General features: G+C 30.6%; 2 protein-coding genes across 2 annotated transcripts; both read left to right on the top strand.

Annotated features, from left to right (window-relative positions):
* The first annotated feature begins 421 nt into the window (after window positions 1-421).
* LOC119685334 (cyclic AMP-dependent transcription factor ATF-2-like) lies at window positions 422-2,119 on the top strand. Its single transcript, XM_038099585.1, has 3 exons — window positions 422-740; window positions 794-1,813; window positions 1,879-2,119. Exons 1-3 carry the CDS (start codon window positions 605-607, stop codon window positions 2,031-2,033), a joined length of 1,311 nt encoding a protein of 436 aa, XP_037955513.1. The 5' UTR covers window positions 422-604; the 3' UTR covers window positions 2,034-2,119.
* Window positions 2,120-3,991: 1,872 nt separating this feature from the next.
* Window positions 3,992-11,858, top strand: LOC119683979 (ras-related protein RHN1-like). Its single transcript, XM_038097889.1, has 3 exons — window positions 3,992-4,511; window positions 7,508-7,635; window positions 11,083-11,858. Exons 1-3 carry the CDS (start codon window positions 4,466-4,468, stop codon window positions 11,686-11,688), a joined length of 780 nt encoding a protein of 259 aa, XP_037953817.1. The 5' UTR covers window positions 3,992-4,465; the 3' UTR covers window positions 11,689-11,858.
* Window positions 11,859-13,262: the final 1,404 nt, after the last annotated feature.

The raw sequence follows: 13,262 nt of genomic DNA, 5'->3' as shown, positions 1-13,262 counted from the left end.
TATCAGCTGCATATGTGAACTCATTATAATGTGAACGTTAATTCATTACTATGAATAAGTAAGTGCCTAAATGAGACACTGTGAATGTAGTATTAGCTGCAGTGGAAACTTGATATAATGAGTTAATAAAATAAACAGATTTAAAAATCGTTATTTCTTTATTTAAACCAAATGGTTAGTAAGAATAAGAATATACGATTTATTAGATTTTTTCACTTGATACTTAAAAATCATTATTTCTTTGTTTAATTCAAGCGATTAGTAGGAACAAAAATATGTAATATATGTATGTACATACATACAATATATATGTAATATACATTGTAGCATTTCAATACTTTCTACATGATCTGCTTTTCTTAGAGAGAATAAACGGTTTTATTTTACCTTTAATTTAGGTTTTTGTACAAAATATTGATGATCTGTTACATCTATACAACTATAGTGAGTTCATAGCAAAATGAGCCACTGTAAAAATAATCAGCTGTTCATTTGCAAACGAAAATTGCATCAAAATAAAAAATGTAGCCAAAACATTAAATACGCGTTCAATTTGTTTACTAAATATGACAATAATAAATTATGTAAATACTAAGTAACAAAAATGAATGAAAACAGTAGCAATATTACATTTTACGAAGCCCAACAGACAACAAATACTGCAATGCAGCAAGATAAAAATCATGACATGATGCTTGATTTGAGTTTAAGCGGACAAAAATCTGCTAACATATTTGCAGGTATATTAAATGAATAATTTTAATAGCATAATTTAAATACATTAATGTTTTAGCTGATCAAACACCGACACCTACACGTTTGATTAAGAACTGCGACGAAGTGGGCCTGTTTGATGACTTGCGGCATGTTAATCCCTTTGATGAAACCTTTCGACGTGCTGTTGAACAAAACGAAGTTGGAAAAATAAAACAAACTCGTAATGAAAACAATGAATCCCAGCCAGAAGAAGAATCATTACATACACCGCAAGTTTTCCCGTTGTTAGAAAGCAATGGAAATGCACTATTTCAATCTTGTGAGAAGACATTAGAAAGTCCATCAACTGCCGGTGTCGCTTTAGATGTAACCGTTGTAGATCTCTTAAGCGATTGTGCCGCTTATATAAATAGACAAAATTCCTCTGGAAGTAATTGCAGTGAAGAAAAAAAACAAAATAAATATCGTAATATAGCAGAAAAACCAGAAACAAATAATTGTCTACAAATTGCACCAACATCAATACAATTAATACAACCACAGCTCATAACATTAAGTTTTCCAAACGACAGTGAAAGTATAACACAGTCTAAGCAAACAATTAATGCTATACCAGTACAAACCGTAAAGCCATTCATTTTACCTAAACCAGCAACTGCCACAGTAGCCAAACATCATAATACTTCCACTGCAAACAGTGCTGTTACTACAAATCATATCACAATAAACTCACCAAGTATTAACAATGAACCAAGTAGTGCTAGCCTCACGCCAACTTCACAATTGCCCATTAAAGAACGCTTGAAAGCTATACTTAATCAAAATAATAGACGCAGTATTGAAATTCCTATAAAAACCAATAATCGCCAGAGGACTATTGCCGGCAAAGCACACTATAAATTTGATGAAGATTGTATGGAGCGGCGACGTGCTGCTGCCACACGTTATCGAGTTAAAATGCGTAATGAACATAAAGATTTAAGAAGGAAAAATATTGAACTGCAAGCCGAAAACGAGAAGTTACGAAATCGTGTAAGTCAGTTGGAACAAATATTAAGTAAACAACAAACAATAGGTGCTCAACTATCTACAGATGGTAATATGTTTTAACATTTTGTTTTTTAATTTTTTAAAACTAATACTTTTTGTTCACTTTTTCAGGTACCAATAAATCAGCCATTTCTCTGATTAAATCAGAATTCGAGATTCCTTCATCAACGATTAAACTCGTAATGAAAATTCCAAAGATGGTTGTAACACCAAATGGTCCACCTCTTTTTCAAAATCCTATAACGTATAGTATTGAGAAGAAATAGTAGAGATTAAACTGTGTTCTTTTATATTTCGTAATATAATTAAATTTTTATTCTTTGTTTTTAATGTTAAATATAATTTCACCGTTATTGTGCCATTACAAGGACAGTAAAGAGCTGTTCCTGAATTCTGATCAGTGTATATATAAAATAATAGTTTTGTTTAAAAAGCAAACGATATCCTTAGAAGCTATATAATTTAAGTTATTTGGAATTGTAAAAATAAACCTTATAAATTATTGTCAAACAAATTAAACAAATTAAATTAAGTCAATACTTAAAAACAGTTTAAACAATATTCTATTGGGTGAACCAATATCCATATGGGAATAAAATGCTAAAATTTTTTCGTGCCACATAGATGCTCACCCTAATGGCATCATGTTTGGTACCACCTTTTCTCCCAGATGCACTTGTTGATTCTTCTTATCATGTCTATAACGAAATCAATTGCAATCGGGCTAACATCAGTGAAGGCAAATATAATCGTAAACTAACAGCTCTTCACACAGATACTGTATCCGCAACGAAATCGTCTAATGAAGTTCTCAATACGTCTTCGTCTAATGTTTCTTGCGAAGAACGACCCCGTGTAACAAAACTGTCCAATTCAAAGGCATTTTCTATTTAAGCTAGACCAGTATATTGGGTTATTGCAAGCATAAGACAATCAAAGCAGAGCTAATGAATAATGAACAACTTAACCGAAATTCTATGGTCTAATTTATTAAGTAAGGTAAAAATGGTTTCGCAATGTATTGTGTTGTCGCATCATTGTCCTTCCCTACTTAAATTCACTATGATATGGGTTTCTCTCTATTTAAATTTTTGACAGTTTGTACGTAGTTTACTATGACCTGGGTTTCACTGTATTCAAATTTTGGACAGTTTGTACGACAAATGCAGTTGTAGCTGCAGTGGGTGCGTACAATGCAAGACTGAATTATATTTTTACGTTTTCATTACAATATGTACAATAAAATAGGTCTGTTCTACGCGCTACTCGCAGTAATAGTACGTTTACATTGGCCCTTAATGACTGATTTAGGTCAAAAAATCACAACTGAAAAGCATATGATTGATTTCTGCGTACAAAATCTCATATGTGCAAATGACTAATATGGAGTTAAAAGCAAAGAATCGCCTTTGGTTTAAACTGAGCCATTTGAAAGTGTTTACATTCGTTGTAATTCATTTGTTCTCATTTCAAACAGCTGATTTTTCAACTTACCATTTGATTTGATTTTTGGCCTGTGCCAAAAAAATGTTGGATGAAGGTAAAATATAACTTCAAACCTTACAATATAAGCTAAAAACTTATTTTTAGCTTCAATTAAGTATACTTTTTTTGTAAATATGTCAAAAACAGCTCTCTCAAACTGTCAAAATGCCATGAGTGAAAAGTTTCATCACCCCAAACGGAACGTTTCACCACCTTAAACGGTCTTCAATTTTTTTTACTACGAAAGAGTGAAAATTGGGTTTTGTTTAGGTTTTTTTGACAAGAGAAATGCACCAAAAACTTTAAAATGCAGTCAAATCAAACTAAGCTATAAAAGGTAGTGACTAAGTTTCTTTGAAAAAATAATTTTATTTGTCAATTACAATTATTACCTCAGTTATTAATATTTGTAGATGATGTTGAAAGGGTAATGGGATGTAAGTTATTTAAGCGAATATATGTATTTCCTAAATATAACGAAAGAAGGTAAAAAACAATAATTTATTAATGTGAAATTAAAATATATGTTTTATGGTTAATGTGATTTGTATGTTTTTATATGTATAAATACAAGTTTTCTTTGGCCCCAATTGTGAAACGTGAAAAAATCTTCTGAGAAAACGAAGTGAAAAAGTTATATAAACGAGCCGCTGAAAATAAACACATTAAATAAACTTATAATGCATCATATATAATATGTTAAAAAAATTGTGAACAGTCTAACTGCTTCCGCAATTTATAACAACCCTGGTCAAAAAGTCATATGTAAAATGAACATAGCTACTGAGTAGAAAAATTCAACAATGCAAACGCAGCTGATTTCTGAATTGACCACACCAACAAAATTACCATAAACAGTGCATAATAATATAAATTTTTCATAACAACGTAAATTATGAAACGAAGAAGGTCGAAAAGTTATAAAATTTAAAAAGTGTGTAAATGTTAATGTAATTTATGAAATAACAAAAAAAGCAATGACTATTTGAATACACATTTGTGTAAATTGAAGAATTTTGTTTTGAATGTACGAAATATTGACGAGTTTCAACGGAGAAATTGAAGAACAAATTATAAGATATAAAATAAAGTTGTCAACCAAAAAAAGGAGACTTTCTGTTAATGACGTCACATTAACTCTATTATGATATTTGGAATCATTTTAGCAGATATATATAAGGAAATAAAGAAACGATAATAAATAGTTTACAAGATGATGCAAGGAATTGAGGGCAAGGTTGTTGTTTTGGGCTCGAGAGGTGAGTACAGTATTAGCAAAAGTTATGTATATGTGCATATATGTATGTTAAATCCACTAAAAATTTAGTATTGGAATTGCCTTGGTTAATGCTTTCGAAGTGCCTTTCTTGTACAATAAAAAGTACAATAGAATATAAAGTATAAATAAACAGAAAATAAACCCCTCACGTTACACATTTAATTTAGTCATCAAATTCTGCTGACACAGTAGCTGCGTCCCTTCTTTTGTTTATGAGCTAAGCAATGTGTGCTTTTTTGCTTGGCAATTCAAAATGAAAACAAAAGCAGATAACAGATAAATTTTTTTGTAAATAAAAATAAACAAATAAAATTAACGGCTGCAGTTTTTATCAGTTGTAAGCGTTTAGTCTCAACAAATACGAGAGATATTCACAAATTTCACACAAACATTTAAAATCGCTAATTGTGGTCAGCGAAAAGATATCTCCAGTTCAGCCATCGTAACCAACCGTCTAGCGATATAGTAAAATAATTAAATATGATATATGTTTGGCTATTAGAGGGATTACTGCTGGCCTTGTCTCAAGTATCTTATCATAAATTTGATATGCTGGGTAAATGTACTTCAAAAGCGTAAACAATGGAAATTGTATGTCTGGAACTAACTATTGTTTCTTCTATTGTTTAATTATTTAGAATACTTAATCTTTGTTTTGTTTACTTTAACGCTTTAACTCTTTAACTCTTTTGTTGTTTTAACCTAATTCGGGGAATTACATTTTATTGTATTTCTGTCTCAGCAATAATTTGTCAACGCTTTGGTGGCAAACGTTCATGTTTGTTTAGCTAATGAAAAGAAAGGAATTTCAATTGTAAAATATATATCTAAAGAATCTTTATGAAACTGAAATTGGTTAGGTTTCTTAACTCCTCTAATCTGAAGAAGTACAAAACTTTTTAGATCGAACGACCTTTTAAATGTGATCGTGATGATTAATAAACTTTTATTATTTTATTATGCATATAAAACAATGTTATCATTTTACAGTGGGACAACGAATAAAACAACTTTTTGGTGGAATTTGATTTCATTCATCCACGTAGTCTCCATCAAGAGGTACACAAGACTAACTCCCTTCATCTTTGGCTTAAAAATATGCTTCAGTTTCCACGATACCTTTTTCATTGGAATAAAATCTCTTTACTTTTTGGCTAAATTCCACTCTATTCATCGACATAGTCTCCATCAAGAGGCACACAACACTAACTCCCTTCTCCATCAAGAGTTACACAAGACTAAGTTCCTTAAAGAATGATTTATCTTTGGCTTAAAAATATGCTTCAGTTTCCACGATACCTTTTTCATTGGACTAAAATCTCTTTACTTTTTGTCAAAATTCCACTTTATTCATAGACGTAGTCTCCATCAAGAGGCACAGAACACTAACTCTCTTCATCAAGTCTCCATCAAGAGTTACACAAGACTAAGTTCCTTAAAGAATGATTTATCTTTGGCTTAAAAATATGTTTCAGTTTCCACGATGACTTTTCTTGGAATCAAATCTCTTTAACTGTAGTATTTTTTTTTGGGGAACTACAAGCAGGTAGTAGGGCTAAATTAAGCTAATACGGTGAGTGCCAATGCAATTCGAAGTGTGATTTGTGCAATTTGGTCATAGTAGCCAATGATTACACATTCTTTTGGTCAAAGAGGACTATTTCCTTTGTCAAATGGGATTATTTCTTCGTCATATACTCTCTTAAATCCGCCAAGAGTTTTTGGTCTAATGTCAGCGAATATAGGACCTACTTCGAAAACTGTTTTTTCGTAAAAAAATGTTTATGCAAAATGAAGTCGACACGTTTCTTTTAATTCTTTAAAGTGTTAGCTAGCCTAAAACTCCATTTTACGGTTTGCTAAAATGATTTTGTGCTGTTTTCCGGTGTCACTATCTCTTTTGGGCGACCGGCATCATTGCACTCGGCATTATTGATGTTTTTACGGTCACGTTCAGCAAAACAATTATATACCATAAGTCTCGATGGAGCAAATCCGAGGGTCAAGCTTTTTATGTTACGGTACATTATCCCATAAAAAACAGTCATAAATCAAGCCATGAAAATACTTTGAATCAATTGTTCTCAAAATATAAATAAAATTTTATGTCGACTTATTAGTCGACATGTTATATTTCTAGTACAGAGAAATACTTATTTTTCACATAAACTAAAATATGCAAGAATGCGATGACTAAAGCTTAAGCTTAGCCAATGTAGACGTAGTGCTTTACTACGTCTTTACCTTTTAAGTCTTGTGTAGAACAATGAAAACACAGTGGTTAATTATTGAAAATGGTTGTATTGTTTTTTAAAGTTGTCTCTATGATGATCAATACATTTTTGTATTCGACTTAACCAATTTTTGAAACAGTTTTGTTACTACTAAAGTTGGTATCTCCAAAACCATGGTTTTGAATGTCTCAATGGCCTATTCGGGCTTGCAAAAACGCCCGCCATGCATTTTTTTCTTAATGTTTGGTATCAAGTAGAAGTGATTAAGTGCTAAGTAGGGACTATTAGGCGGATTCGACATTTTGAGCGCCCAAAAATTCTTTTGCTTGAGTTGATATGTGGGAGCTCGTATTGCCGAGGTTAAGGATGATCTTCTTTTGACGGTTGTGGTTTTCTACTTCACACAGAGACTGTATCTGCAAGTATGTGTTATGATCGAACGTATTAGACAGATTTGTTATTATATTAGATTTGCTTTTAATAGCTCAAATAATATTTAAAGCATTACAAAAAAGTATTTTATACTCACCATTACTCGACAATAATGCATCTTCAACTATTACTGTTATAGATGTTGTTTTACGAAGAAAGAAAACCATAATGCAAATTCCGCAAGATTTCATCAAACCATATAAAAGTGTACAAAAAAATATACATACCTTTAACAGTTGTTCATTAATATATTTTTTTTATTTACTGTTTCTTCAATATTTATTTATTTAAACGTATTGTATTTTTGCAGGTGTTGGTAAAACCCATCTGGTGACGAAGTATCTAAAAAGACAACTTTTGAAAGACATAGGCCCAACTATATCTGCCACATTTTTTACATGCAAAGTAGTAATGGATAATGTAAAAGTGAAGCTCCAAGTAAGTTTGTGTATATAAATATTTCATATAATTATTTATGCATAAATTATACTTTATTTTTAGGTTCAGTGAACGATTAGGTTGCAAATACTTTTAGACTTCTGCTTATTTCGAATTATCTGACATTTCATTGATCGAGTCATGTATGAGTTGAAAAAAGTTTCTGTGTCCCATTTGAAGTAGCACACATATTATTGTATTCAATCTTATCTAATGCATTTCACGAGTCCGTCAAATAATTAGAATTGTAATACTCAATAGGTCTTTGTACAAGAAAAAATTATCAGTAATATTTATGTGTTGATTATAAAATGAGCATTGGCAAAAGCATTTATTCATTGAGTTTTTCTCAATAAAAATACAGCAAAAAATTATACTCCATGCTTCGTTAAAAATTGCAACAAATGATTTAAAATTAAATTAATTAACAATGAAAGTATAGTGAAGTCGAAAGACATGAAATTAATTTTAATAAAGCATTTGTTAAGGGTCTTTTCAATTCGTTCAACTGCATATCATTGTTAGTCTTTTATGCAAGCTAAGGGAAAAACGAGAATTGATATACAATGCAGTTGTTATGTTTATAATTAAAATTACAAAAATTCTTGGAAACTTGGAGAAGTCATCATTTCATGTGATCAGATAGTTTTTTTAAATGTTTTACTCAGTGCTTGGGACAATTACTCATGAGTGTCTTATTTATATTCTAACAGAACCTTACAGAACACAATTTGAATAAAAAATAATATAAATATAAATTGCAAAAAATGCATCGTTGTTAATATGAATCACATTTAAAAATATTTCAACTTTTAATAAATATGAATATACCTTCGTTATCATTATAAAAATATTATCGCAGCTTCAGGTAATATTAAAAAAAATACTAGAAAAATGAAAATATTAGATTGAAGTTTCATAGGTCATAAAAACCCTTTAATTCGTTGCTGATTAATTATAATGACGAGTATCTTCATATATATATTCTAGGTAATCATGCTAGGAGACTCAATCTACCGTTCAACCAATTTTGTCGCAGTTGTGGTGAGGATGACGAAAGTGCCTCTCACCTGCTTCGTTTCTGTCCGGCACATGCACGGCGTCGCTTTAAATTTTTGGGGGCTTTCTTTTTTGAGGATCTTGACGAACTTCGAGACCTCCCTCTGTGTAGCATTATAAGCTTTATTAAAGGTTCAAGATGGTTTTAGACCATGGGTTCTAATAATACGGTATCACAATGGGCCTATATGCCTAAGTGGATCCCCCTGGGTTCGCCGGTACAACCTAACCTAACCTACCTTCATATATCTGTAATTGTCTTATACATCTGTGTGAGATTATTTAAACATATATTTATTTTTTTGTTAATAGTTATTTTTATTCCAAAACATTTTACTTTAATCTCAGAATATGTAAGTTGTTATTGTAAGTAATAATATAGCATATATTTAAAAAACTATCTGGTAACTAGCAGGAGACTTATAGTGCATCTATTCATGTATCATATTCGCATCTTCTGTTTATAAGTAGAGACCTATGTATTCATACATCCATTTCTTTGTCTATCATGAATATATCCATATTTATCGTTATTGAGATACTGCTAATGAAGACGATTATTGAAAAGAGCAAACTACTTTCAAAACCGATTCAGTGTCTTTTTCAATATCATATTTACAACGCAAGGTTCTCAATATATTCGAAATATCCCACTTGTTGCAGGAATCTTTCATCTGTACATCCAATATCCTTTTCTTCGTATTATGAATACAATAACATTTACCATTATGAACATTTGATATTGTCGATTGTCAACAGCAAACTTCTTTCTAAACCGACGCAGTGTATTTTTTTAAGATCATCCATAAATATTTTTCTACAATTTTCACAATTCTGTGTATCCAAAAATACTTTTCTACACATCATGAATACAATAACACTTATCTTTATGGAGGTAATATTAATGAGAACGACAAAAGCAAACCTCCTATTATTATTCCTAAGGGATGTGGCCGTCGGATCTATTGTGCCTCCTTCTGGGTTTAGCGTAGTAGGTAAAGGAAGGAAGTAGGATCTATACTTCTTGTGATGATTCTAAGTTTTTCTTTTAGTAGGTTCATACAATCCTGGCATTTCTTATCGTTATAGGTACCAATAAGTGATTTGGATTGTGATAATTCTGGTATATTAATTCCAGTAATCTTTTTTATTTTGGTTCTTCTTTATATTTGTGAAAGAAAGAAGCATAATATGTTCTAACCCACAGAAAGGTTTCAGCCCCATCATCAGTGTGGGTGCTAATTTCCTGGTAAGTTTGTCTGCGTGTTCGTTTCCGCGTACGCCAGTGTGTCCAAAGATCCAAAGATTTAGCTTAGCTTAAAACCAGTCTTGATGCGAGTTTAGTGCTTTAATCGCCGCTTACGCTCTTGAATATTGCGCAGGTTATTTAGACAACAATGGTGACATGAAATCTTAAAGCATGGAATCCAAAACATTAAAACAATACGCAATACATTATTATTTAATATTTGTCATTACCTTAACCCATGCTGGATATAGACACGTTAGCAGTTATAAAGGTTAAAATAGAAAACATGTTGGAAACAGAAGAAGTCTGATTATTGTTTAAAAACCTGTTTTATATAGTTTTTCTTTTGACTTGATACATATTCTTAGTATGTTTCCTCTTGCAGGTATTCCTAAACACTAATGTCATAAAGTGGTTCAAATTGGGTTATAGGATAATTATAATTTTTCCAAATCAATAAATAATCAATAATTTTGGCTGTTACAATTGTTTAATTTAAGCAATGAGAACCAATGTCTTAATAATCAAATAAAATATTTTTTATATTATCTTTCGTACCGCTTGTAAATCTAAAAATGTTTGTTGTTGTAACCCGTTGTGAAGTCCCTTTGAGATGCATTGAACGGCACTTGGTCGTCACTGACGACGCTTGGCTCCGGGACTTTAATCCGTATATTCTTAAAACTTCTGGAAATCGTAATCTTTGTTCTTTGTTTTATTTCAGTCAAGATATATTTCTATATCAATAATAGGCTATTAAAATCTGTTGGTTATAGTGCACTAAGACAGCTAGATGGGATGTGAGTCTCAACCTAGACATTATAGATGACACCCAAATATGTGATATGTTGAGTTTGTCGCAAAAAGACGAAATCGGCTGTTGAATTTGCCCCTATTACGAGCTTAATTAGTATTTTATAGATAAAGCAATTTCTTAGTATTTCTACTACTCGATTTCTTGCTAACTTGCTATATACGAAGTACTCAATTTACTTGGAGTTTATCTAGTACCAAGACTACTCAATGTAGTCTGAAAGTGTATCTAGTTTTTAATTTATATTTCCTAATAACTCTATACATGTTTATACATATAACATAAATATTAAGTTTTTTACTCACCGTTTCTATTATTTTCCTAGATATGGGACACCGCTGGACAGGAACGATTCAAAGCTGTTGCACCGATGTATTATCGCAATGCCAATGCAGCTATTCTAGTCTTTGACTTGACACAGTATAAAAGTTTTACCGAAATCAAAATTTGGATACAAGAGCTACATCGGAACGTACAGGATCCTATAATATTAGCATTGGTTGGTAATAAATTGGATTTGCATGCACAGCGTACTGTGTCGCGTGATGAAGCTTATCTGTTTGCCTCATCGATTGGCGCAAGTTATTTTGAAACATCAGCTGAAGTTGATCAAGGTCTGGAACAAGTTTTTCAAACGATAGCTTTAGGATTTGTGCGACTAATGAAAGAGGGTAAAAGTCGGTCTTTACGTCAATTCGATTCATGCGACTCCATCACAGCATATACGAATAACAATACTGCCTTCAGTTATAGTTCAGCGGCTATGACTAACGGCAATGGCAGTTTTCAATTATCTGCTATACCAGTGGGCATACCAGTTGAGGGTGAAAATGTTAAGATTAGTGGTGTTGGAAGACAAGAAACTCCTTCTTGGAGTATTGAACATATAGCGTTAGGTGAGGTGGAACCCACGGGTAGTTGCTGTTATTAGGCTAGAAACAAAAATAATTTAAATTAGCACGCTAACTATTAGAAAATGTGATTTTTGTTTCGTATTAAAACACGAATTTATATTTTTTACTCTAGCTTTTAGCTTATCGAAAAATGTAAAGCAATCTTAAATTTAAGTTTATATTTTAAAGTAGGTGACATGGAGGATATGTTTAGTGAGATGAACTTTAAATATAATTTTAAAGCGAATATTGACATTACCATGATTTTTATAGTTATAACTTCTGAATATTGTAATGTATATAAAAGATATTTATTAATTTTTTATATTATATTTTCAAGTTTGTTATATTTATTAACTAATAAGACGCTTTTTTACTTGGCTTTTTTTTAAATTATTTATGTAAGAATATATAAATCAACATTATTTATATGATAATATTTAAATTAATAATAGTAGAAAAATATATTTATAATTTTGTTTGACCATTTTGTTGTTAGATATAAAAAGTTTATCAAAATATACAAAGATATTTTGAATTTTATGTAAACGTTTAGTTAAGTCTTAGGATATTAACGCTGTACCACCAAACAAATAATTAAATTTTACATATAAGCATGTACAAATTATAAACAAATTTACAAAAATGGATCAATTAATAACTAAAATTAATTATTAAATTAATTATTTTTTTTTGTATTAAAAGATATTTTAAAGCAAATATATATATATATATGTATATATATGTATATATAGTTTATGTGAATAAATTCTTATATACCAAATTATTATTGTTTATTATAAGAAATAATTCCAAGTCTACTGATAATGGATATTTGGCAAAATGAGAGACAGTTATATGTCAGTCAAAAATTCAATTAATTAAAAGTAGTAAAAAAAATATTTGTTGTTCCAATTTCACTACTGTTCGATAAAAAACTCTCTATTGAAAAGTAATAGTTTATAATAGGAATTTAGTTTCTTTCGTCAAAACGGGCATAAATAATTAATTTAATATTGTTTATCATAGAAAACTTGTAATTTATAGTGGTATTTATTATATACAGTGCAAACTACCATAACTCGAACTTCTCTAACTTGAATTTTCTATAACTCGAATCAAAAACAGTGCACCAAGGTTTTAGAGAGTAAATTACATGCAAATCTGCTTCCATAACTCGAACTTCCAAAACTCGAATTTCTCTATAATTCGAACAAAAATTTTGTTCCGTGTCGACAGGAATATGGAAAAGTGAATTCTATAAGTCGAATTTTTGTTTTAAGTATGAATCCATTTTGGTGTTAGGGGAAGTGCCTTTTCCAAATCAAATATTTAATTTTTTCTTACTTATGGCAGTGTGGTTTAAAATAAATGAAATAACTTCCAATACTACTCTTAACGATTATACCGAGCTTAACAATGAAATTTATACATAAAGCTATCCTAAAGATGACGATATTATTGAGCACTATAGCTCTAAACTACTGGATCCAATTCTAAGCGCAACGGATAGTGATAATGAGGGTTCGGTGGATGTAATTGTTTATCAGCCTTCCAAGAATGAAGTAGAAGACTCATTAAAAATTCTAAATTTCTATTTGCAAACGAATGA

This window comes from Teleopsis dalmanni, chromosome 2 (genome assembly GCF_002237135.1).
Source record: "Teleopsis dalmanni isolate 2A chromosome 2, ASM223713v2, whole genome shotgun sequence".
Classification (NCBI taxonomy): Eukaryota; Metazoa; Arthropoda; class Insecta; order Diptera; family Diopsidae; genus Teleopsis; species Teleopsis dalmanni.
Note: the sequence above shows the minus strand (reverse complement) of the source record. Positions and strands in the feature narration are given on the sequence as shown.